Raw genomic sequence first — 25,559 nt, 5'->3', positions numbered from 1 at the left:
ATCATAGGAGCCTGCAACACATTTGCCCCACCATATCCATGTGGGCAAAAATCTGCTATTCATGAACCTCAATTCAAGTTCTCCTCAGCTTTCTTTTTCCAAAGAATTTTTTCCTCAGCTTCCCTGAAGCCTTCTGCTAATTATCCTAAATCCCATATATCTCCTCAGTATCCTCTCTGGTGTTACCCATGGTGTCCTCTTGTGCAGTTCCAGCATGGTCTCCCTACTCTTATATTCTTTGCTTTGGTTAATAAAGGAAAACATCTCACATACCTTCTTAACCACCATAGAAACCTGCTGTAGCACCCTCAGAGATCAATGGATGGGCATTCCAACTACCATTTTCATTATCCTCTCACTTATTGTCCATTTACTTGGCTCATTTTCCTTCCTTAAATCCATGGCCTCGTACTTCTCCAAAGTGAGTTCTGTGTGCCATGTGTTCGCCCACCAGATCGTCCTGCTGTTTAAAGTTCACTTTCCCACTGTCAACCACATGGTATGTTTTGTATCAGATCACCAGGCAACAAACCAATGACATTCCTGGGTCATTCCAACCCCTTCTCTTTCCCTCACCATCAACTGCACCCCCAACCCACCTTTCATTCTTCTTGCTCTCTAGGTTCCTAGAAGGTTCATAGATCGAACTGATAACTCAGCAGGTAGGAGACACAAGAGATTGCAGATGCTGGAATCTGGAGCAACAAAAAAATCTGCTTGAGGAACAGCATTTGTAGGGGGAAAGGAATTGTCAATGAGCAGCGGAGATGGAGAAACTGGGAGAAAGGATTAACATCCCTACAAGAGTCAGATTGGGAAGCGGTGTAGTCTAGGTAACTGTGAGAGTCAGTGGGCTTATACCAAATGAAACGTCAACAATTCCTTTCCCTCCAGAGATGCTGCTCAACCTGCTGAGTTTCACCAGCAGATTGATTGTAACTCAGCACATAAAACTGAACATGAAACTATGTGGAATGTAAGATTTTAACTAACTTCTACGTGTTGGGAACCATGTGGACTATCAGTCCAACAGTAACACCACCTTCACTGCTATGTGTCTGCATTACTGCTAAAGTGTGGACTTGCTCTTCAGCTGTGTGATAAAGAACAATGAAGAACGGAGAGATCTCAGTATCCTGACTTTCCAACCACAACTAACAACAATTTCAGTGATAAAACATCACTCAGGGAGATCCTGCTTCATGCAAGTTGGTTGCTCTTTTTAACTACACAACAGTCACTGCAATTCAAAGTAATCCACTGAAAGTGAAGGATGTGAAAATCTAACAAAAAAAGACAGCAATATTCGCACTGCTGATATCAAATAAAGATGGCTAACGTTAATTTTAAAATGCTGGGAATGAAAGAGAGAGAGAAAAACTGTGTTGAATGAGAAGGGTGCATCCCACTACTTTTCAATGGTTTTCTCAAACTATATCATGTTTAAGCTTAGAAAAAATTAGGAGTGGCACTGTTGATTCTTCGCTTAAATTTGAGGAAGTTTGGAGTCCATTCATTCAATATTTTCATATGATATAGATCCCTTTTCAATCTTAGAAGAGCGGAGTTGACGACATAATAATGCTCTTTGTTCATCGAGAAATATCAGTCCAGTTTTTTTTCTTTTGAATTTTTTTTTAGTTTGTTTCATTTTATTACTTATATTTTTTTGATTTGGGTTTTTTTTATATAATAAATCTTTTTCTTTTTGATTTTTTTTGTAATATATTCGTTTACTAAGAAACCGTGGGGCCTAGAATATATTTTTTATTCTTTATGACTATATATGTCATGATTGTCCTCCCGATCACTTTGTATTACGTGTATAATTACCGATGTTATATGTATTAATCTGTATTAATTTGAAAATTAATAAAAAGATTGAAAAAGAAAGAAAGAGAAGGGTGCAATAAGTTAAAGACAACAACTAAAAGAGGAACATTTGCAATAACAGGTAAGTATAGTGTTCTTCCAGATGTAGTATCAGAAGGAAACATGTGCTAATCAGAATTCTCAACAGCGTCATTGGAGAGAGAAGACTACGTTTCTACTGTTAACCAGATTAAAAAGCAATAGGGACATGGTTTTATGCAATTGAAAGCGAGCACGAGAGAGGGGCAGAGAGGAGGAGGGGAAGAATATGCTGAGCTATTTATTAGAACACACAAGTTTAAAAGTGAAAAGTATATTCTTTTACATGCCCAGTGTAGTTATCACTGTTTCAAGGCATACAGTGCTAGATTAGAGATTACAAGTAAAATCATAGTAAATTCAGGAATACTTTTCAGCTAACATTCCCATTCCAGTTTGCTCCATCATAATCTCAGGATGCAAGTGTGTGGTGGACCAGCAGAGGTAGCTACACAGTGATATATTGGGAAGAATGTTGGGGAAGGACAGGGTTGAGGGATAAAAACAGGGGAGTGGGGAGGTCCTCAATATTAACATAGGAACTTTGAAATCTCATGCCATCCGGTCAAATATAGACAAGGAAATCTCATGCCATTATCTCCTCCCACCTTCCCTCGCATCGGACCTATAACCGTCCAGGGGAGATGTGGCAAGCTCGACTTGGAGACCTTGACACAGATCAATACAGACACCAAAGTGACTTTGTTACTTCCTCTAACGACGAAGGGATGGATCACAGGAAAGACCCTAACCCCCCCCCCCCCCCCACCCAAATCTAAGTCAGCAAGTCAAGAGCCAACATGGCAAAACAAGACCTGCAAGTGCCTTAGGGAACAAACTACGCAGCACCTTCTGCTCTCTCACTACAGGGACTTTACCCAATGCCAAATCGCTCCAGGACCAACATGTGAGTGCTGAAAATGTGCTGGTCACTGGAGAGAAACAGAACTTTGGTGAATGGAAACAGAAGAGAAAAAAAACTCATCTTCTATTGATGAACTGGGTATCTGTGCTGGATGCCAGTCAAAATAAGCACCAGAAGTGGCAGAGCACTGACTGGGTTTTTTCATGTCTAGCACTAGGAGAGGCTCTATACCAGCATCACTGACTGAGCCCTGAAGGACGTGGTTGCCAAACATGGTCTGCAGAGGGTGAAGAATAAACCAACGTGAAGAGAGAACCTCATCACACCAGTCTAGCCTGTTACAGAACTATTCTGTCCACAACCCTATTGGCAGGAGTGACCACAGCACTGTTTTTATGGAAAGGAATTAGTACTTTCACACAGGGGCATATCTTGCTAACTGGGATGGTTTAGAACCAACCTAGCAGCTCAGAACTGGGCATCCACAAAGTGTCATGAGCTGTCGGCAGTCAAATTAATCCCTCATGTCAAGGCCACTGTGAAAAGAAAAAGGAAAGCTTGTGTTCAAATTTGTTACGCATATTTAGCATTGAAGTCTGAAGTTCAGCTTCACTCAAAGAATTATAATCATGCAATACATCTCTGCATAAGCTTTTGGAAGAAAAAGCCAAGAATGTTTAAGAATGTTGTGATGGGGGGGTGGAGTAGGGGTGGGGGAGTAGATTGGGCTGTTTTGGGTAAATGGATTTCCTCATCTATTCCTAGCTTGTGATCAACCAGCACATGCTTAATTGGCATAAAGTAAGTTTTCTCCACTTTATAACACTTGAACATTTAACTTTTTTTTTACCCTTTATTCTTCCATTGCTGGGCATTTTCTCACGGACAATGAGCTCCTTCAATGAAATTATCCAGAAAACAGCAGTAAATTCTGCCTTCATTAATTTCAGTGGACTTAATGGAGAGCATAACTTTATAACCATTTCAACTTTCCTGTTGGAATTAATGAATGCAGAATTTGCCCTACCTCTGCCCTCCCCTGTGGTACTACACCATATGCAACTGCAGGGATGTAGGAACTATTTAACTGCTTGTTACAAGAGAACAATCATTTGTTTATATTGCTGTACAAGGCTATATAATTTTACAAGCTATGCATAAATTCCTTGTCTTTGTGCCATCTCTTTCCCCACATTATTATTCCTCAACTAAAATAATTGTGCTCAAACCCTGAGAATAGGGTTTGAGCACAGCTGAGAAACATTGAAAATGATAAATGGGCAGGAGAGTGAGTAATGCAAGGAAAGGAATGACCTCACTGCTGGGACTCAGCCTCTCAAGGTGTATAAATGGTGATTTGGCTCCTTAACACCATTAAGATGGTAATCCAATGTGTAACGATGACCACATGTTAAAGGGCTACGTCATTGAATCACACAGCACACAAAGTCATTCAGCTCAATACACCATGTCAGCACTTCAACAGAGTGATCCCATTAGTTCCCCTGAACTGCTACCCCTCCAGCCTTTCCTTTTCAAACACCCACTTTAAATATCACCCAAGCCCAAAATGAAAAAAACTGCACTTCTCCCACATCAGAATTCCAGTCCTAAGCCAAACATCTATCCAGCTTCTTCAGTTTACACCTCAAATCATTCTGCACACAGCCCTATTCATTTCCCATCCTCAGCATTGACAAATGAAAAACCTATCCTTTAATTTCTGGTTGCACTAATTCTCTCTGCTGGATTTCAGTTCCAACTGCAAATGGCCACTACACGTGAAGAAATGATTGAGCGCCAAGTGCTCAAGGTCATCACCCCAATCCATCCCAGGAGTGGGAGTAGAACCATGGATTCTGCGCTTTGTGTTTACACTGTATCTATGCTGGAGTAATTCAACAGCAATCACACCAGGCAGCTCTGTCCTTAGTCCTATATTTAAATTACTCTTCCCTTAGAGAGGAAACCTACTCTGCCTCATCTATTCCATGTGGCAAATCATTCTTTGCAACTCACGTACAGAAATTTCCTCTGCACTCTCAAGTCATTACTTCAATAATTTTAAACTGATATTTTCATGTATCCAATTCCATTACCAGTCAGTAACTTTTGCTTTTATAACTTCTTGTGAGACTTACAAGACATTTTTTGGAGCTGTTTACTTTTGTACAGCAAGACAGCAATTGATTAATTAACTATTGAAATAGTTATTGCAAGGTACTGACCACAAAATTGGTATAATTGTTTAGTACAGTCAAATCTGTGATTTACTCATGATTAATTCTTTAAAGAATACAAGATTAATAGTGAAAAAGCATGACAATCATGGCTTTAAGCTCTGATCTTCTAATCAATTAGAATGCAGAATATTGCACATTGTTGTTTAGTGTTCAGGTTCCACCCTAACCCCAAATTATTATTGAAATTTGCCTTCGTCCAATCCTGCATTCTGATGTATAGCAACATTCTCCTTGTCTATCTTAATTTTGAACCTAACCACATTATGGTTGCTACTTCCCCAGTTGTTATCAGATCCAGAATGGATCTTCTCACTCTGACTTTTCTTCTCTGACCTTAAGGAGACTCACACGCAATGTTTAGAATTGAGCAATGGGGGTGGAAAGGTGTCATTTTAAAACAATCCAATCTTCACCTGAAAGTGCAAACTCCACATCCACTCCACGTCCATAAAATGGTGAGTATTTGAAGGCTACTCCACCAGAGGTTAAAACTGGAGTGTAGCCCAATCAGTCCACTAAAGCAAGGATAGGACAAGTGAACAATTGGCTATTGGCACCCACTCTTTTAACCTGACTGTCAACACAATCATCAATACTCCTTTTCTGTCAGCAAAGTCAAATTAGTGTAAGATGATCCTTCAAAGAGACATTATATTTCCCTAAAAAATTTTTGCCCCATCTTTCACTGTTTGGGAGGAAAATCATGCATCATGCCAATGTCCAGAAACAATCTTCCCGAAGTTGATGCTTCACATTTATGAATAAACTAAACATTTTGTCACATGCATATTGCAACTGAAGCAGATATGCAAGGATTTATGATAATAGTCTGAAATGGCTGATACAAGATCTTTAGGGCGCAAAAGTGTAAAACTTGGGTGAAAACAATGCATCACTATGGTGATGATATAAGAGAGACTCAAGGGAGGAAAGTACAGAATCAGTACACAAAGCACTTTAATTCCAATAAATTCACAATTTGAGCACTGGCTTCAAACACAGTTGTTACAGCCCATAAATTCACTCCCATTCATGGAAACTTTACAGTTTGCCATGAACTATTTCCTTTTCAAAATGTGTTCTCTGCTTTAGCTCTGTGCTTGTGCTCTGCTGTACAAGCGATGTATCAAAAGTTGAATAAGCCATATTAAATACCCTGATACAAGCACCAGACAGCTCCACTATGTGAGAGGCAACATTGCCCACCCCTAGTTGCCTTGAGATTGCACGAGTCAACCACATTGTGAGGAGCTGGAGTCTGATGCAATGCCAGCCATCTTAGATTTTGGCCATACAGTAGTTAACCCTCGCACATCGACATCAATCACAAATTAGAAATACACCCTTAACATATATTAAACTCCATTTCTTTGTGCCATGAATCAAATAAAATAATGTAAAATTTAAGAACTTTGAACCCACTTCCTTCATCAATTGCCACAAGAAAAAGAAAATAAGGGCATGTGTAAGAAACAATCTTGTACACAACACAAAAACCAATCCACTTTAACACCTGCTTGGTCATGTACACACAAGAAAGCAACACTATACAGCTGGAAAGATCATTGGAGTACCTCTTCCCTCCATCCTGGGTATCTACAACACACGATGCACACGCAAGGTCTGCAGAATCATAGATGACCCTTCTCATCCCTCCCACGACCTATTTGTCCCACTGCCGTCTGGCAAGAGGTACCGGAGCATCCAGGCCAGAACTACTAGACTGTACAACAGTTTTATCCCCCAGGCTGTCAGGCTCCTGAATACCCTGGAAGCAGTTTCAGACAAATGGTGCGTCAAAAACCCTGGTTTGCACAACAGCATATAAGAACTTTGGCTGCTGCTGAACATGTTTATACATTTAGTGCAACACACCAAGTTCTGTATTTTCTTCATCCAACTCGGTTTTGCACTAACCCTGCACTAATTTTGTATTCTGTATATACCGTGTTTTGCACTATTTGTACTTGCAACATTTTTTTGTCTGTGTTTATTGTATGTCCTCTGTTTTATGTACGTCCTCTGTCGTGGAAGTCTGGGGGAAATGACATTTTGTTCCTCCATGTGTTTTTATAGCATACGGGTGAATGACAATAAAGTATAGCTTGAACTTACTCCAAGGCATGGTCTTGGAGGCAAAGCAAGTCATAGGGTTCTCCAAATCATGCAAGTCCATGAAACCTTCTCTGCAGATTCAACAGTGGTACTCTCATAACACAGTATGGGAAGCTGTGTAAAAAGCTACTTATAAATTTTAGTGAATCACAAGGGTGCACAAGAATGGTGCAGACTCAGGGGAAACAACTTCAGAATTAAACTTTAGTTGCGACCAAGGCCTCATTCCTCAAGCTCACCAAATGGTCGTCCTAATGTGAAGCTGAGCAGTCAGTGACCACGTACAAGTGTGACTGCAGGAAGTTTTCCTGCAGCACTGGTGGGTTGTAGGAATCCTGGATAATTCTTCCTCCCTTCTTGGAAACACTGTAGCAACATCACCCCATATGAGAACAGTTATCCCAGGAGCAACCAAGCACCAAAATCCCAGATCTTCCTCACCAACAAGGATAAGCTGCTATAAATTTGTACTCGTGGTCTGGGGACACCAGAAAAGTTTTGCATCTATACAGAATTTAAAATGTCGTGTGTTGCTGAGCTATAATGTAGCAGGCTAGAAATGCACCGCAGCTTACTTTGAACCAGTAAATGATCACATCTATATCTTGAAGCTCAGCATTTAGCTGATCCTGTGACCCTTCAGCCTGAGGGCTCAGCAGCAGGAATTGTTTCATTCATTTAACAAATCTGCAGTTCTCAGATGTGCCTGATGCAAACAACACTGCAAGCAGGACCCAACAAGACTTGTATACTGGAAATAATGCTTCTTAAAGCACCCATATCTGTAACTACATCCCTCCCCACAGAAGCTACTCTCCACAACCCCTCATGATGAATCCTGCCATCCACTGGAAACTTTTCACCCCAGAGATATTGGGGAGAAATTCAGCTTTAGTTACCAACACTCAGCAAGTGCGAGGTATCAGCTAGTAGTAGTACTCACTTCCACAGAAAACAACACATCTTCGAATTTTTTTCTTGTAGATAGTCTTAAAGAAACCAGTAAGTCCAGTAATATTTTAAATGTACTTACGGCTTAAATAAAACTGAGAAAAGGAAAACACATGAGCTATTAAACAAAATTAATCTTTTTTAATATATGCCAAGCAAAGCAGAAAGCAGATGCCCACTCCTGACTCCCAGGTATTTGGGGTCCTCTCTGAGTGGTGGCTATTCTGAAGGGACCACATTAGCCAGTCCACTCCCTGGAGGCCTTTATGCCTGTTAGACAAAGAGATGTAGCCAAGAGGGTCTCCAGATCTGGAGTTCACTCTCAAGTCCCTGAACCCAGGATAATCTACCAAGTAAATTACTAGGTGTGCACTCCGAGGAACATCTGATATAGTAGAATATGGTTAAGTGTCTCAACTAGCTGGACCACTGACCCAGACGTTCAGTTCATTTCCCCCATCAGCACCAAACACCCCATGAATAAACTCTTGAGCCTGAAGACAGATTTAAGAAGTTGGATCCTGAAACAGGATCTGGTTATGTCCATTTCATATGGGCCCTGTGAGTACCAATTTCTACTCCAACAGCCTTTGGTTCATGTCTATTACCCTCCACTGAGTAAAGTCCTGATTTCACCCATATAATTAAGAGTCAGATGGGAAACAAACACCAGGCCCTGGCCCCACTGGACCAAATGGAAAATCAACATGAGCCCAAGCATATGTTTGCACTGCTTTTACCAGCTGATATAACAGTGGCTTTAATTGAGGCTTGGAACCAGATCAGATGAATGACAGAGCGATGTGGAACAGATCTGAACAAGTAGAAGGAACTCCAGAAAGAATTCCCCGAACAGTCTAAAATACGTAAAAGCAAAAAAAAACCCAAAAAAATAATGAGAATTTGGTCAGAATTTTCAAACCATCTTCCCTCTTACTCCAGTTTCCTTCACCCAATAAACATATATTTTTTAACCTAAAAAAAGAGTAACTTCAAAAAGTCGGACAGGAATTATAAAAATATTACATTAAATAAGCAATGGCAAAAATGAAAGCCAGGAGATAGTAAAAGTGTTGATGAAACAGGCTAGATAAAGGAAGATCAGAAATAATCAAATCCAGCAGAAAGCTACACTTACCCTGCAGGAAACCGAACAAGGCACATCGGGCAGCTCTCCAAGTCCAGCCCTCCTTCCACTTGCCCATCAGACCCTTTAGTGACAGCACCTTCATCACTCATCATGTTGGTGGCACAGAGCCTATTCTCAGGGAAAGAATGGCCCTCCTCCCCACACAATGTCCCTCCTGCAGCCATTTTGTGCTGTTTTGTCTTTCCTTTACTGGGCTTCAGAGTGGACGGTGTCGGCTGCATTGGTTCTTGATCAATTCTTTGAAGCGACGTGGCAGGACCAGGAGGGGCATCAAATGATGTGTCTCCCGCATCCATTGGGTAAAAGTTCTCCCGTTTACTCCTAGCATGCTCTGCAGAGATTCTTGGTGGATCTGCTTTAAAGGAATCGTTGAATTTGACATTTTCTTGGTAGCTATTTGACCGTATTTTATGATTCGCCTTTGTAACAACAAGATACTTTGCTGCCCCTACAGAAGATAAAGCATCTTTGTCCTGCACCATCTCTGAGAGAGAAAATTGAGATCTACCTGGATGGAGTTCAGTGGAATTCATTAGTTCTCCCTTATTGGCAGCGATGCCCACATGACTGAAGAGTGACTCAGATCTGCTCCTTTCTTCCAGAGCCACCACAGGAGGAAATGGTGTCCACGTAAAACTCTCATTACCCACAGAAATGGTTTCAGTGGCAACATATTCAACATATTTGGGGATCTGCCAAGGAAGAATGTTAAACACAGCTCAGTATCTGCAAAATGTAAAAGGTATTAATGAAAAAGTTAACATGGGGTGGGGGGGGGGGGGGGGGGGGGGCGAGTACCCAACATGTTTCCCCAACCAAGCCCATAGCCATTACATCCCTTCTACTGTTAGAAATATACCCATTCCAAATGTAATACTTCACTTCCTCCATTCATAAATGAATAAAGAAACTCACAAATGGTTGTGAGAAACTCACTGGTTCCTGCTCCCTTGTATAAAAATCACCCAAATAGTTATCCTTACGAACATTGATTTTATCCGTGATGCTCTCCCACAAAGGTGGTGAGGGTTGGGACTAATTGTGCAGATTCACTCCACTGGCATTGGCATTCTGACAGGAAACAAGATGGAATGTGGAGTTATATTGCTTTACCGCTAAACTTCTCTTAAACATTAACATGTTAAGGAAAAACAAGTACATTGCCTAACCATTAGAAACTTCTGCTGCTAAGAAAACAGCTTCAAATGTGTAAACTCATATTGTTTTAACAGATGTGTGCTGATTTATCAAATGAAACACACAGAGAAAAGGCCTAAATGTTCATAGCTTGCACATATCCTGAATTTGATATTAGCTCCCTGCTGGTTGCCAGAAACTTAACTTGACCAGCCAAACAAATACTGTGGCTACAAGAGCAGGTCAGAGGCAATTGTGTCACCTCTTGTCTCCCCAAAGACTTTGCACTGGCCATAAGGGATAAATTAGGAGTATGAAGGAGAACAGCTTAACATCATGCCGGAAGAGGCAACTGCTCAATTGGCACCACATTCACCAATCCAAATATTCAGTTTAATCTATTGCCACAGGTCAAACAATAAGCATAAAGCTGGACATTCCATACAAGGACATTTGAGAAATAAAGGCTCTTCTACTGCAGAGAAGGCTTTTACTGGGGTTGAAGATGATTTGCTTCCACTCCAGTGCTGTGGGCCCAGAGGTGGCTGACTCCTAGGAGGGAGCCACAGACTCTGTCACAGGTGGGAGAACTGGTACTTGACTAAGGAAGTGTTAAGGCCAGGTTTTTGCACTTAATAGATCCCATTGATACAAACAGCAGGATCTGCAAAAGAACCCCCAGAGAAGGCCTCCATTTGCTACCATGCTGCTGCTCAGTTTCATCCTCCATCTGCTTCTGCAGGCTTTCAGAAACTGGGCTGAACCCTCAGAGTCACCAGGTTGTGGCCTGTGCAGGAAATGATACAGATAAAGGATCCATCCTTCTTCTGGGAGATCTGCAATGTGGTTGAAACCAGAACCTCACCTTGAAAAGCCATTGACAATGTTTAGCAGGACCTGTGGTTGTCAAGAGGGCTGAGGAGCTGTGGAAAGAGGACCCCCAGTGTGACTCTTGAAACATGAATGGCAATGACCATTAGAAAATCCTTCTTGTGGTCATAAACCAGTTGTGCACATGTTTAGGGTGAGAAAGTCAAAGAGACCCGAGTACACATAGGAGCCCAAAGCACCCTTGTGTAGTTTGATGCTCCCTGAACTTACAGGAAAACGACAGTCCTCAAAGGCCCACATGCACTGGCTGTCAGGTGGATCCCTATTCAAGAAGGGTGAAAAAAGGTCCTTTTCTGTAAGGAGGGAGCAACCCTGGCCTCCAAAGTGCAACAGTGAACTGGATACTAGAAAACAGGACAAAATCAAGTCATCACCACGTGAAATGGTCTGGAAGTCGGGAGTTCACGGTGACCTTCACTTCTCCAGGCAGAAATGCACATTTATACAGCTCCAGATACATTGCTCCTTGGAGAAGTGGAGGTAGGACAGTGGCTCACAGTGTCAATTTTCTTTATTTATGAGATATGGGTATCACTGGAAGCCTATTCCTAATTACTCTCAAGAAGGTGATGGTGAACTATTGCAGCTCTTGAACTCTTGGGAGATGGAGGTTTCCAGGCATGATCCCTACTTACCCTCCCCCAGGTATCTCTGCCATGTTTCCTTTCATGTATCACACCCACTGAGATCACCTTAGAAGCACTCAGGAAAGAAGTAACAACTTACACCTCATCAGAGGCCATAGAAGCCAGTTGCATCCTCTCCCGTGAAAGTCTCAAAACTCCATGTATCACTCTGTACAACTAAGTGCATAGTGGCTGGGTGGCCTTTAAATAGTGTTGCAGCTGTGAGGGGCTGTTATATATTCCCAGAAGTTACCCAAAATGTTCCTTAATCTGAAAAACATGATGGAATTTCAGCTAGGGATGCTCCAATGCAGTGCTACAGGAAGAGTGAAGTCATTCCAAAGTGTTGCATACACAATGTATTGGGTACTGTCTAGAACCTGTGCAAATCAGCAGCTTCAATGTTTATATACACAAAACAATCAAATTCACCTAATATAAATTTCTAGCCCCACGTAAAAACCCAAGGAAAGTGCATAAACAGGGTGAATATGTACTGCCCTTGATAAACATCAACAGAAACGGGTTGAAGCAAACAACCTGTGTCTGCCAAACTACTTTCTCATTCTGTGCAAGTCAACAACAGCTGAATTGTTATTGATGGATGTGCTGGCAACTAGAATCACAGAATCCAGCCCACTAAACTGAATGATTGATAGCCTTTTTTTTGTTCAAACCCACCCAGACTAACCCAACACTTGAAATGGAAAGGCATAATATAGTAATCAAAACACACTTTGAAGGGAAATTGGGTTTGCTTTACTAACTGTTGATTTAAGCAGAGAAGATGAACAAAATGAGACAGTGGTAAATATTGGCCTTAGATTTATCCCAACTCTGGGATAGAGCCAGCAGCAAGCTAGGGTCAGACTGCTGATCAGAAAACAAATTTTGTTGATTTTTGTAGAGCAACTCAGTGAGTAAATCATGGAAAAGAAAGATTGCACAAAGTAACCTCAAGAGTCCAGAAAGAACAACAGATACTGCCTGTCAATTTCCATGCTAAATGATTTCTATTGGTACCATAGATACAAAAATTAAGCTTTCCCGAAGGCTGAGCAAATTATTGAGTTAGAAGTGTGCTGCACACAACAGAAAGGTCCCAACTACAAGTTCTGGTTTGAGGGGACTGATCACCACATGAGGCAATACAACACACTGGATTCATAAGGGGAAATTCAGCCAGAATTCCCAACCTTAACCTGCAGGAAAGGAAGGGAAAAAACTGGGGATGAATGGGATGGTGGGGTGCATTTTTTCTCTCATTATTCATCATTCAGGATCTAGGCATTGCTAGCAGGTCCAGTATTTATTGTCCATTCCCAACTGCACTTGAGAAGATGGTGGTGAGCCACCTTCTTGAACCACTGGTGTCCTTCTAGTGAAGGTACTCCATTGCCCTATTGGGTATGGATTTAGCCCCAATAAAGGTCCATGTCAGGGTAGTGTGCAATTTGGAAGATAACCTACAGGTGGTGGTATTTCAATGTGCTTGTAGCTCGTCCTTCTTGACTGTAGAGGTCATAAGTCAAGAGCATTCTGGGTAAATAACTGCAAGTACACTGCAGCCATTGTGCACCAGTGGAGAGAATGAATATTTAGGGTGGATGATGAGGTGCCTATCAACCAGATGGCTTTGTCCCGGCTAACGTCAATTTTCTTCACAGTCGTTGGAGCTGCACTCATCCAGGCAAGTGGAAAGTATATCATCACACTCCAGAGTTATATCTTATAGATGATGAAAAGGATAGCAAGAAGTAAGTCCATCACCATAAGTTACCTAGCATACATCTGTCTCTTCTAAATCACTATTTATGTGGCTGGTCATTTGAGTCTCCAGTCAGTGGTGACCCCCAGGATATTGATGGTGGGGAACTCGGTGATAGTAACGCCATTGAACACTAAGGTGGCAAGTCAAACTCTCTTGCTGGCGATGGTCATTGCCTGGCACTTCTGCAGCATGAATGTTACTAGCCACTTATTAGCCCATGTCTGACCGTTGTTGGGCCTTGCTGCATGTAGGTCGGGCTACTTCACTTGCTGAGGAATTACAAATGGAACTGAACATTGTGCAAGCAGTATCTGTGAGGGAAGCGGTGGCTTGGGGGGGGGGGGGGGGGGGTGGAGGAGAGAGAGGCATTGTCATTGTTTCCAGTCAAAACCCTGCATCAGGACTCCATTGCTACTGATGAGTGGTAATTAGCCAGAGTGTCGGGTAGATGCCAGTGTGAAACTCTATTGGAACAGCTTGGCTGAACTTGAAGCTAATTCTGGAATGCAAGTCTTCAGTGCCACGGCTGGCATGTTGTCTGATCCAACAACCTTTGCTGCATCCAGCTGTTTCTTCATAACATGTGAAGTGAATCAAATTGATTAAAGACTGGCTCCTATGTTGTGGTGATCTTAGGAGGAGACCAAGATAGATCATTTGACACTTCTAGCTAAACATGGTTGTAACAGCCACTCTAATACAGGCCAGAAATATCCTCCTGATGGTAAGCCTTTGGAGCCACGCTTGTCTCACCAGCTTGCATCAATTATGTCCCACCTTCTCCTACAAGAGGAGTGGAAGGCTGTCAGTCGATGCATACGATGGACTTCAGTGATTGACTATCTGCTTGTGTGTCCAAGATGTGTGATGTGGGTGTAGTGCTGTATCAACAGGTGATGCATACTTACCATTTTTGACTTGGTGAACACTGCCCCAAATAAAGTCTATAAGACACAGTTCACTAAGTCCTTTACTGAAGAATAAAGTTCACACTTCGTGTGATTAGGTTCCATGGATGATGATATCATGACACAGTTACATATAAATATACCATAGATGATAAGCCAGGTCAAGCAGTATGGGTGAATCGGGATGCCAGTGGGCATTTCTCAGCATTATTCAAGGTAGCTGCTGCTGTATTTTCATGGAAGATATTCACCACATTTGTCACAAAGAGTTGGTGCCACTCAGCAGGCCGGGCAGCATGTGGATAGAGAACCAGGTTTTCTTCCACTGTTTCTCTTTCCAAAGAAGCTGCCTGGCCTATTGAGCATTTCCAGCATTTTCTGGTTTTATTTCAGATTTCTAGCATCTGCATTTTTTTTTGGTTTTCTTTTGTCATAAAAGTTGTCTTGTTATCTCACATCTCAGTATGCCTCAGTGATGTGATATGGAATGACTGCTTTGCTCTGTCACTGTAAGGTCAAAACTCAATTTTTCAGATAGTAAGTGTTGCTGAAGATTTTTTAAACGTCAACTTTCAAAGATTTTAATTAATTTTCACTTTTCCTTCCTATCTTTTCTTTCTCCCTCTTAATTCATTCATTATTTCCCTCCAGTTATTCCATAGAATCATGGAGTCATTGAATCATGTATCACAGGGTTGGGCCCTTTTGGCTCACCTTGTCCATGTCGACCGTGATGCCTATCAATGCTAGTCCCATTTGCCTGCATTAGGCCCGTATCCCTCTACTCCTATCCTACTAAAGTACCTGTCCAAATGCCTTTTAAGCATTGTAATGGTATCAACCTCTACCACCTCCTCTGGCAGTTCATTCCAGATAACCATCATTCTCTGTGTGATAACTTACCCCTCAGATCTCCTTTGAATTTTCCCCTCACCTCAAACCTGTGCCCTCTAGATCTAGACTCCACTGCCCCAAGAAAAAGACACTAACTATCTACACTTCTCATAATGTTATAAACCTCTACAAGGTCACCATTCAGTCTCCTGCACTCCTGTGAGAATAAACCCAGTCGATCCAATTTCTCCTTATAACTACAGCCCTCTATTCCAGGAAACATCCTAGTGAATCTCTTCTGCACTCTCTCTATTGCTACTACACCTTTCCTGTAGAGTAGTGACCTGGCAAATATCAAGCTGGCTCTGGAGGAGTTGAGCACCGTGATCAGCAGTCACGAGACAGCTCACCCTAATGCCTTCCCAATCATCACTGGGGACTTCAACAAGGCTTGCTTGAAGTCCCCAGCGATGATTGGGAAGGCATTAGGGTGAGGTGAAGAAGTCTCAGACAAACTACCACCAACATGTTACCTGCAGAACCACAGGAGCCAACATTAGATCACTGTTACGCCACCATCAAGAATGCTTAGCATGCCATCCTGCGCCCACACTTTGGCAAGTCCGATCACCTGGCTGTACTTCTACTCCCGGCATATAGGCAGAGACTGAGGACCACAGTACCAGTGGTGAGGACCATGAAGGCATGGTCAAGGGAAGCAGAGGAGTGTTTACAAGACTGCTTTGAATCGGTGGACTGTACCATATTCAGGGATTCATCTTCAGATCTGAATGAATATGCTATGGCCGTCACTGACTTCATCAAGAAGACCTACGTGGATAAGTATGTGCCATCAAGAACATACTGAGTTTTCCCAAACCAGAAGCCCTGGATGAACCAGGAGATTCGCAGTCTGCTGAGGGCTAGATCTGTGGCATTGAAGATCGGTGATCCAGAACTTCACAAGAATTCCAGGTACGACCTACGGAAGGCCATCGTGAGAACGAAAAGGGAACTCCGAGTGAAGCTAGAGATACAATCAGATGCACAACAGCTGTGGTAAGGTTTGCATGCCATTACTTCCTACAAGGCGAAACCTAACAGAATAAATTGCAGTAATGCTTCACTCCCTGATGAGTGCAATGCTTTTCATGCATGCTTTGACAGGGAGAATTACACCACCCCTGTGCGAATCCCCACAGCATCTGGCGACCCCGTGATCTCTGTCTTGGAGGCTGACATCGGAACATCCTTCAAGAGGGTGAACCCTCACAAGGTGTCAGGTCCCGACAGGGTACTGAAAATCTGTGCCAACCAACTGGCTGGAGTGTTCAAGGATATCTTCAACCTCTCACTGCTGCAGTCAGAGGTTCCCACCTGCTTCAAAAGAGCATCAATCACACTGGTGACCAAGAAGAGCAGGGTGAGCTGCCACAACGACTATTGGTACAGCAATTGCTCTGCCCAGGACTGCAAGAAACTGTAGAGAGTTGTGGACACAGCCCAGCACATCACGGACACCAGCCTCCCTTCCTTGGACTCTGTCTTTACCTCTCGTTGTCTTGGCGAAGCAGCCAGCATAATCAAAGACCCCACCCACCCGGGACATTCTCTCTTCTCTCCTCTTCCATTGGGTAAAAGATACAGGAGCCTGAGGGCACATACCACCAGACTTAAGAACAGCTTCTGCCCCACTGTGATAAGACTATTGAACAGTTCCCTTATACAATGAGATGGACTATGACCTCATGATCTACCTTGTTGTGACCTTGCACTTTATTGCACTGCACTTTCTCTGTAACTGTGACACTTTACTCTGTACTGTTATTGTTTTTACCTGTACTACATCAATGCACTCTGTACTAACTCAATGTAACTGCACTGTGTAATGAATTGACCTGTACAATCAGTATGCAAGACAAGTTTTTCACTGTACTTCGGTACAAGTGACAATAACAAACTAATACCAATACCGGTAGCACTCACATCTACTGCGATGAAGTACTTTGAGAGGTTGGTCATGGCTAGAATTAACTCCTGCCTGAGAAAGGACCTGGACCCGCTGCAATTTACCTACCACCACAACAGGTCTACAGTGGATGCAATCTCACAGGCTCCCACTTGGCTTTGGAGCACCTAGATAACAGCAAAATGTAAGCCAGGCTGCTGTTTATCAATTACAGCTTGGCATTCAACACCATCATCCCCTCAGTACTTATCAACAAGCTTCAAAACCTGAGCCTCTGTACCTCCCTCTGCAACTGGATCCTCGGCTTCCTTATCAGGAGACCACAATCAGTGCGGATCGGGAGTAACACCTCCTCCTCTCTGACAATCAACACAGGCGCACCTCAAGGATGCTTGCTTAGCCCGCTGCTCTACTCTCTCTACACTCATGACTATGTGGCTAGGCACAGCTCAAATGCCATCTATAAGTTAGCCAATGACACTACTGTTGCTGGCAGAATCTCAGATGGCGATGAAGAGACATACAGGAATGAGACAGATCGGCAGGTTGAGTGGTGTCGCAACAACAATCTCACACTCAACGTCAGCAAGGCCAAGGAATTGATTGTGGACTTCAGGAAGGGGAGGCCAGGAGAACACACACCAGTATTCATTGAGGGGTCAGCAGTGGGAAGGGTGAGCAGCTTCAAGTTCCTGGGCATCAACATCTCAGAGGATCTATCCTGGGCCCAACATATTGATGCAATCATGAAGAAGGCACGCCAGTGACTACTTCATTAAGAGTTTGAGGAGATTTGGTATGTCACCAAAGACTCCTGCAAATTTCTACAGATGTACGGCGGAAAGCATTCTGACTGGTTGCATCACCGCCTGGTATGGAGGCTCCAATGCGCAGGATCGAAAGAGGCTGCAGAGGGTTGCAGACTCAGCCAGTTCCATCACAGGCACAACCCTCCCCGCCATCAAGGACATCAAGAGGCAGTGTCTCAAGGCGGCGGCATCCATCATTAAGGACCCTCACCATCCAGGACATGCCCTCTTCCCGTGACTAGATAGATAGATAGATATTTATTTATTAGTCACATGTACATCTAAACACACAGTGAAATACATCTTTTTGCATTACTGAGAATGTGATGGGGGGCAGCCCGCAAGTGTCGCCACTGTTTCGGCGCCAACATAGCATGCCCACAACTACCTAACCTGTATGTCTTTGGAATGTGGGAGGAAACTGGAGCACCCGGAGGAAACCTACGCAGACACGGGGAGAACATACAAACTCCTTACAGGCAGCAGCAGGAATTGAACCCAGGTCGCTGGCACTGTAATAGCATTACGCTAACCACTATGCTACCGTGCCGCCGTCGGGGAGGTGGTACAGGAGCCTGAAGACCCACACTCAATGTTTCAGGAACAGCTTCTTCCCCTCCTCCATCAGATTTCTGAACGGTCCATGAACACTACCTCATTATCCCTCTTTAGCACTATTTATTTTTGTAACTTATAGTAATTTCTTATGTCTTGCACTGTACTGCTGCCACAAAACAACAAATTTCATGACATATGTTAGTGATAATAAACCTGATTCAGAACTGCACACAATACTCCAAATGCAGTTTAACCAATGTTTTATACAACTGCAACATGATGTCCCAACACTTATTTTAGTGCCTCACCTAAATACCTTCTTCACTACCCTGTCCACCTGCATCACCACTTACAGTGAGCTATGGACTTGCTCTCTATTGTCTCTCTGTACATCAATGCTCCTAAGTTCCCTATTATTTACTCTAAATGTCCAACAAGAATTTGACTTCCCAAAGTGTGTATCTCACACGTATGGATTGAATTCATTCAGCTAATGCTCCCCCCTACTTTCCAGCAGATCTTATTTCTCTTTCTGTAGCTGATTTGACATTGGGTGGAGCAGTGGCGTAGCTAGTAGAGCTGTTGCCTCACAGCACCAGAGACCTAAGTTCAATCCTGACCTCTAGTGCTGCTTGTGTGGAGTTTGCACATTCTCCCTGTGACCACGTGGGTTTCCCACGGGTGCTCCAGTTTCCTCCCACATCCCAAAGACATGCAGGTCAGTAGGTTGACTGGCCATTGTAAGTTGTCCCTAGTTTAGATGGGTGGTAGTTGATGAAATATGTGGGGAATAAAATGGGATTATTGTTGGATGAGTTTAAATGGGACTTGATTGTCAACAAGGACTTAGTGGGCTGAAGGGCCCGTTCTTGCGCTGTATGATTGTAAATGCTTCAGCTTTTTATTTAGCACTTGCATACTTGGCCCCTTGGAGTCTCCTCTTCCCACTAGTTGTTTAATTGTCCACCACCATTCATGATTACATGTGGTAAAACTACATCTAGTAGTTTTGATGTGATCCATTGGCTTATTAAAAATGAAGCTCTTGAACTTAGGGCATGTCATTCACCCTACTAACAAGCTTAAATGGCAATTAATCTATTTTTGCCCCCTTTTCTCCTACAGGCCTCTTACTGGAAAATGGCAGTAGAAATGCAACAGCGCTTCCCTGCCTCACTGAAATGGCCCCCCTGCCTTGACTTCAAGACATGTACATTTCCCAACAGTAATTACTGAACTGCAATGAAAAAGGAGAACCTTTAAACTTGGCATACAGTGCTAAGGCCACCAGCAGAACCACAACTGGTGTCCTGGCCAACATCAACTGGCTGAGCACAGAGCTGGAAATTCAGCATGGGACTTTTTGGTCTGTGTGGTTCAGAGTTCAAGCCCAGAGTGAATTTACAGCTTCAGTATCTGTTAACTGGCTGTACAGTGGAATAACACAGAGCCTAGAATCAAGGGCTCACCATCAGCTAAAGTTCCCTAGCTGTACACTTTCCCCAATCAATGTTGAAATAAGAAACAAACAATAAGAATAACCACTTTATGCAAGAAATACTGTTTTTACTGCCTTCCCAAAACAGTTGTAAATAAATTGCAAATGTAAGCATACTGTCATGTGGCTAGCTAGACAGCCCTGAAAGAGTCAAAAAGCAAACTGGCAAGCAATTCTTCAACCACATAAATGTGCGATATTGGAATACCTGGAGTAAACATCAAAGATCAGGGACCCCACCTGAATTAAGAAATTAAACTGAATGCCAGTCCTTCACATTACCTTCTCAGAACTCAAGGGCAAGTCTGGCACTGACATAGTCTTCCAATCTGATCCTTTCATGTCTGGAAACGTAGATTTCATCAAAAGAGCCCAAATGTGGTCAGTCTCATTCATGTCATTGTCATCGAGCCAAGTGGAAACAGTAGCTGGCAACCTGCAAGTACAAAGACTTTAGTGTTAGCTGTAATTGTCACTTGGCTTAGACACCTGTTTTATTTTAAAATTGCTAACTTTCATCTCTTTTGCAGAAAATGTTGCTATATCTCTCACTGTCTTGCCAGTTCACTGGGCTGTCTCCCTCTTGCCCAGGTGGTCATTATTCACATATGAACTCTTACGCAATATCCAACTGCATTAGGCATCAGCCAAACTTGATCCTATTGATCTTGCATCCTAGTTGGAAGCTACTGGAATATGAGCAGGACCTTCTCTGATGTTTCTTCCCATTTTACAGGAATTACAGCAGTGAGAACCTCAACTCCCACTCCCCAGGTTATTATGGGAATCAGTTTTGGATCTCTCCAGCACCTTTTACAAGCCTCTCACAGTACATTGTCAGCTTAATCAAGTTAACGACTTCTGGAAGCAGAAGATTTTGGGGTCAGGCTCCACTCTGGGATTTGTAATCCACCAGAAGCAAAAAAAAACTCGGTGTCCCAGGAATGCAAGTCATGTTATTTCTTTCTCTTTGAAAATATAGCCAAGGCTGGATCCGCAATGCAACAATGTCAAATTTCCTGTCCTTGGAATGACAAATTGAAGCAAAGCTGCTCTGTATACTCTGGCTATTTATAAATCTGGGGTATTGCTTGGGGAAGACCACCAAATCTGTTGAAATTTCCAGACAAGAAACAATTAAATTGAGGGAGCCTGATGTGTACAAAACTCAGCTGCTGCACTTCAAAGTATATTGTAATGTAATAAAAACAGAAGATGCTGAAAACACTTGACAAGGCAGACTTTCATCTCAGACCTGAAGCATTAGCTAGGTTTCCTTTCCACAGATGCTGCCTGACCTGCTGTTTCTCCAACATTTTCTGGTTTTTATTTCAGGTTTCCAGATTCTGCAGTTTTGTTTTAATTTTCACAGTTAGACTGAGTATTAGGTGCTATACAAGTCTTTCTTTATAATATTGGTACCAATATATATGCCAAGCCAAAAGACTTCTGAATAGGTGATCCCTAAAAAGGTGTTCAGTACTAGGTGTGACTTATGATTTTACACCATACTAGCTAGTGCTGATATGAAGTAAAATCATAAACAGTTAAATGTAGAAAGCTACCTATAGACAGTTCTAAGGCTTTCCTTTATATATCAAGAACATGGGTTGGGCTTGATTATGAAGTTTTACTATGGATCTTAAACAATTTTCCCCTAAAGACAGGAACACAAAAACTATGCCAAACACTAACACCATCAAACGTTATAGTGGATCATGGATTCAGATGGGGCATGTCGCAAAATAGGCCGTTCGGCCCATCTGAATTGCACTGGGGTTTTCTCCACAAAATGAGGCATGTTCCTTTACTGGGGAAGGTGCAGTATCGATGAGTGCAATGGTCAGCATGGACGTGGTGGGCCGAAGGGCCTGTTTCTGTGCTGTACCACTAGCCGGGGGAAGCCGACATCCCACTCACTTACTGCTTCCTCTCGGCCTCCGGTGGCTCGTTGCCGCTCTGCCCGGCGACCTGGCGCCCCTCGGATCGCCGCAGCCTGGGGCTCGGCTCCTGTGGCGGGCCGGCTACTCTCCTCCGCTTTAACTTGAGTTTCCTTTCCTCGGCCATGACAACACCCCGAGGGAAGGTCCGGGCTTCGACCCTCCGGCCCAGCTGGAGCCCGACCCCGGGCTTTGAATCTCCCTCCCACAAACTATTCCGACGTTAAAACTCGCGCCTTTTCTTCAAGCGGGAAGACTTCACAAAGACGAACTTAAATCCCGCCCCCGCACCGTATGAGGCTGCTGCAAATACGAGAAGTAACTTCTCTTTCACATTTGAAAAACCCTTATTTTCGTTGTTGAACTTAAATAATTTTTTAGGTTACTCATATTTCCGGTGACTCAGGGGGCGGACTGCCTGACGCGGGACTGCGGCCTCACATTCCACCCTCTCTGCGCACAACCAGCCACTATTCCACCATATTATTCATCAACGCCTGCTGGAAAAATCCTGCCCATGTGAATGAAAGACTGAATTGTTTTCACCTGTGAGCTGTATAAAAGCAAAGTCCGTGGATGGTGAAAATTCGAGACAGGAGGTGTTGGCAATACTCAGCAGGTCAGGCAGCACCTGCTGAGCATTAACGTTTCTGGATGACCTATCAGGGAAAAAATAAGTGAAGAGGTAAATGTATCAATCCATTCCAGAATTCCAGTTCAATTATTTTAACCATTAATTCAGCTATTTCACGTAATGAGAACTCTTCAACAGTTGCACCACTTAATACACAGTGAGAAGCAGTTCAGGGGTTGGTTCTTCTCATGGTGAGTCACCAGGTATGGGGGAAAATAGTGTCCTAGCTCCAGGAGACTCAAATGGAGTTTACAAGGGTCAGTCTTTGCATAATGCATTGAGGTGCTTGGGCTATTGGCAGGTCTGTTTGTGGTAGCCTGTGTTAGATGTTGAGGAGCATGAGGAGTTCAGCTCCATTATGCACACTGCTTTGAACAAGGCCTAGAGCCCATCCTTTCCAGCAAAAAAAACTGGTGGCCAGCTCCACCACCCCCCAGTCTATGTGTGCTGCAATGGATGCTCAGAATTCCAGTGTTTGAAATTCCCATTAGCCAGCCAGACCAGACAAGCAACATTTTTAACAGAAATAGAAGCCTTCACCTCAACAACTGACAGAATTATCCATGAGTTTTTCAACTCCAAAGTTCATTCCACTTCACCCCTTAAAAGGTCAGCTCTAGTGAATCCCCAAAAACCCCAGATGGAAGTGATGAACCCTTCAAATGGTACAAGGGAAGAGCTTGTTGTCACCATTCAGGCCTGGTTTTAACTGACTTATTATGAGACAATCTTTTGTATCCATGCCAGCTCTTGGCAGATCAATCCCATTCCCCCTTTCTTTATTTCCCTGCAATTATCTCTCATGTGCCCATCGACTCCCCCTTTTGTTCTTTTGCCACTCACATTCAGGGGATAGTTCCTGTGTGTTTCCCATGCTTTGTATTAATCGCATATACATGAACCATTTTGACAGGATATGCACATTGGACAGTGATTCAATTATCCATGCTTGCTCCACTTTCTTTGATGCATGTGTGTGTAGGAGTATGATTCAATATGTGTGAGGGGGGCTGTAATCAAATGGTGGAGGTTTGCAATCAGTTCTATACAATTCAGTCCTGTAGTACTTAAAAAAGGGAATGTGCTGCCCACTCGAATGTCTAAACAGCGCAAAAATAGGGTTATATCTGAGTAACAGTCCAGTGCTGTTTATGTAGTATCTCAATTATACTGTATTGGAGATTGTAATATTTATTGTGCAACTATTTACGCATTCAGTCATATCCCCTTTTTACCATGCCTATTGAACTTATGGACTCTCTGCTGGATGTTCTTCTCAGGGTTAACAGTTCTTTGTGCCTTATGAAGAAATGAAGTTTTTTTTCCCCTCTCTTAAAGGGATCATCACTTACATCCAAGTTTTTTGGGGATTCGTTGGAAGTGACCATTTTGGGGGTCAGGTGCACAAAATTTTGGACCTGCAAAACCTATGAATATTTATGTCAATTGTTGAGTTGAAGGGTTCTATTTTGTCATCATGCATACAAATGTCTTAATATTTCACATCTCCCAATACAGCTGGTCCCTGAGTAGCTTATGACCACAACAAGACTACCTCCAACATGCGATAATATCCAACCACTGGTTAGCACGTCATTTAACGGCATTGCTAACACTGGAAGTTCAACAGAGGAGGGAACATAAGGTAATTAGTTAAAATCAGAACTCCTTTTTCCTTAGATCTTTGGAATTCACCACCCAAGAGCAATGTGGAAGCTGATTATATACAATGCAGAGATGGATGGACTTTTAGATATTAAGGGATATGGGGTTGGTGCTGGAAAATGGCACTGAGGTTAAAAAAAATCACCATATGATGCAATGATGGAGCAGGCTTGAGGAGATGAATGGCCTATCCCTGCTTGTGTTCTTATGATTATACCAGTAAAGGGACAGGTGCACAATGATAATAAAAAGCATCAAAAGACCAGCAGGTGGTTATCTGATATCAGAATGAAATTGTAAATTTGATTTTTGATGTCCATTCGGTTAGCTGATCTCAATAGGGATGTTACAGTTAGCCTTGGAGCCCCAAGTCAGGGAGGGAAAAATCATCCAGGGTTCCCAATTCCTGTGACAGTTCATTGATCTTTGCTGGACTGTGTACATACTGTATGTGTGAACAATGGATGAGGAAAGGATTGCCCAACAATGATATTTAAGATTTAAGATATTTATTTATTAGTCATATACATGTACATCGAAACACGCAGTGAAATGCGTCTTTTTGCATGATGTCTTCATAGTTGAATAGGCTCCCACCACTGAATAAGATATGAAAAATGTCTACATATGTAAATATTTCAGAGGACTGCTTACTCCAAAGAATCACAGCCTAACGAGGAGTCATTGTGTCCCATAGGCATGGGAAAGAAAAAGGGAAAAACTTCAAAGCCCACAAACCACAAAAACACTCTGAACTTTCACAACCTTCAATATAGTGCATGAATCATGACTCTCTAACTGAGTCAATACAATATAGCACTGCATCATAATACTCAGATATAATATTTTTGGATGGGTCTCAAGGTTTGCAGGAGTTATTGGCATATAATCAGGATTTCTGTGACTGTTCGCATGTCTGACATTTTCATTAATATTATGAACAGTTTTATTTCTTAGAACTCTGGTTCAAAGTCTTCAGGTAAACTCATAATATTGTGCCCTAGATGACAATCACCTTGAGAAGTGATAATACAATAATACCAAAAAGAAAATAATTAGCCTTACTTGGATCGAAACTCTAAAA

The 25,559-nt window shown here is 42.7% G+C and overlaps 1 protein-coding gene across 1 annotated transcript in view; it reads right to left on the bottom strand.

Annotated features, from left to right (window-relative positions):
• The window catches only part of si:ch73-70k4.1 (uncharacterized), a 31,434-nt gene extending 8,699 nt beyond the window's left edge, over positions 1 to 22,735 (bottom strand). Inside the window, exons 1-3 of the mRNA XM_052039394.1 lie at positions 22,161 to 22,735; positions 20,519 to 20,672; positions 9,224 to 9,927 (exon numbers count right to left, since the gene is read on the bottom strand). Of these exons, the coding sequence (XP_051895354.1) occupies positions 9,224 to 9,927; positions 20,519 to 20,672; positions 22,161 to 22,303 (1,001 nt within the window). The 5' untranslated portion in view covers positions 22,304 to 22,735. The remainder of the gene's footprint in view (positions 1 to 9,223; positions 9,928 to 20,518; positions 20,673 to 22,160) is intronic.
• Between the last annotated feature and the right edge of the window lie 2,824 nt (positions 22,736 to 25,559).

This window comes from Pristis pectinata, chromosome 26 (assembly GCF_009764475.1).
Source record: "Pristis pectinata isolate sPriPec2 chromosome 26, sPriPec2.1.pri, whole genome shotgun sequence".
Classification (NCBI taxonomy): Eukaryota; Metazoa; Chordata; class Chondrichthyes; order Rhinopristiformes; family Pristidae; genus Pristis; species Pristis pectinata.
This window is presented reverse-complemented; position numbering and strand designations above follow the sequence as displayed.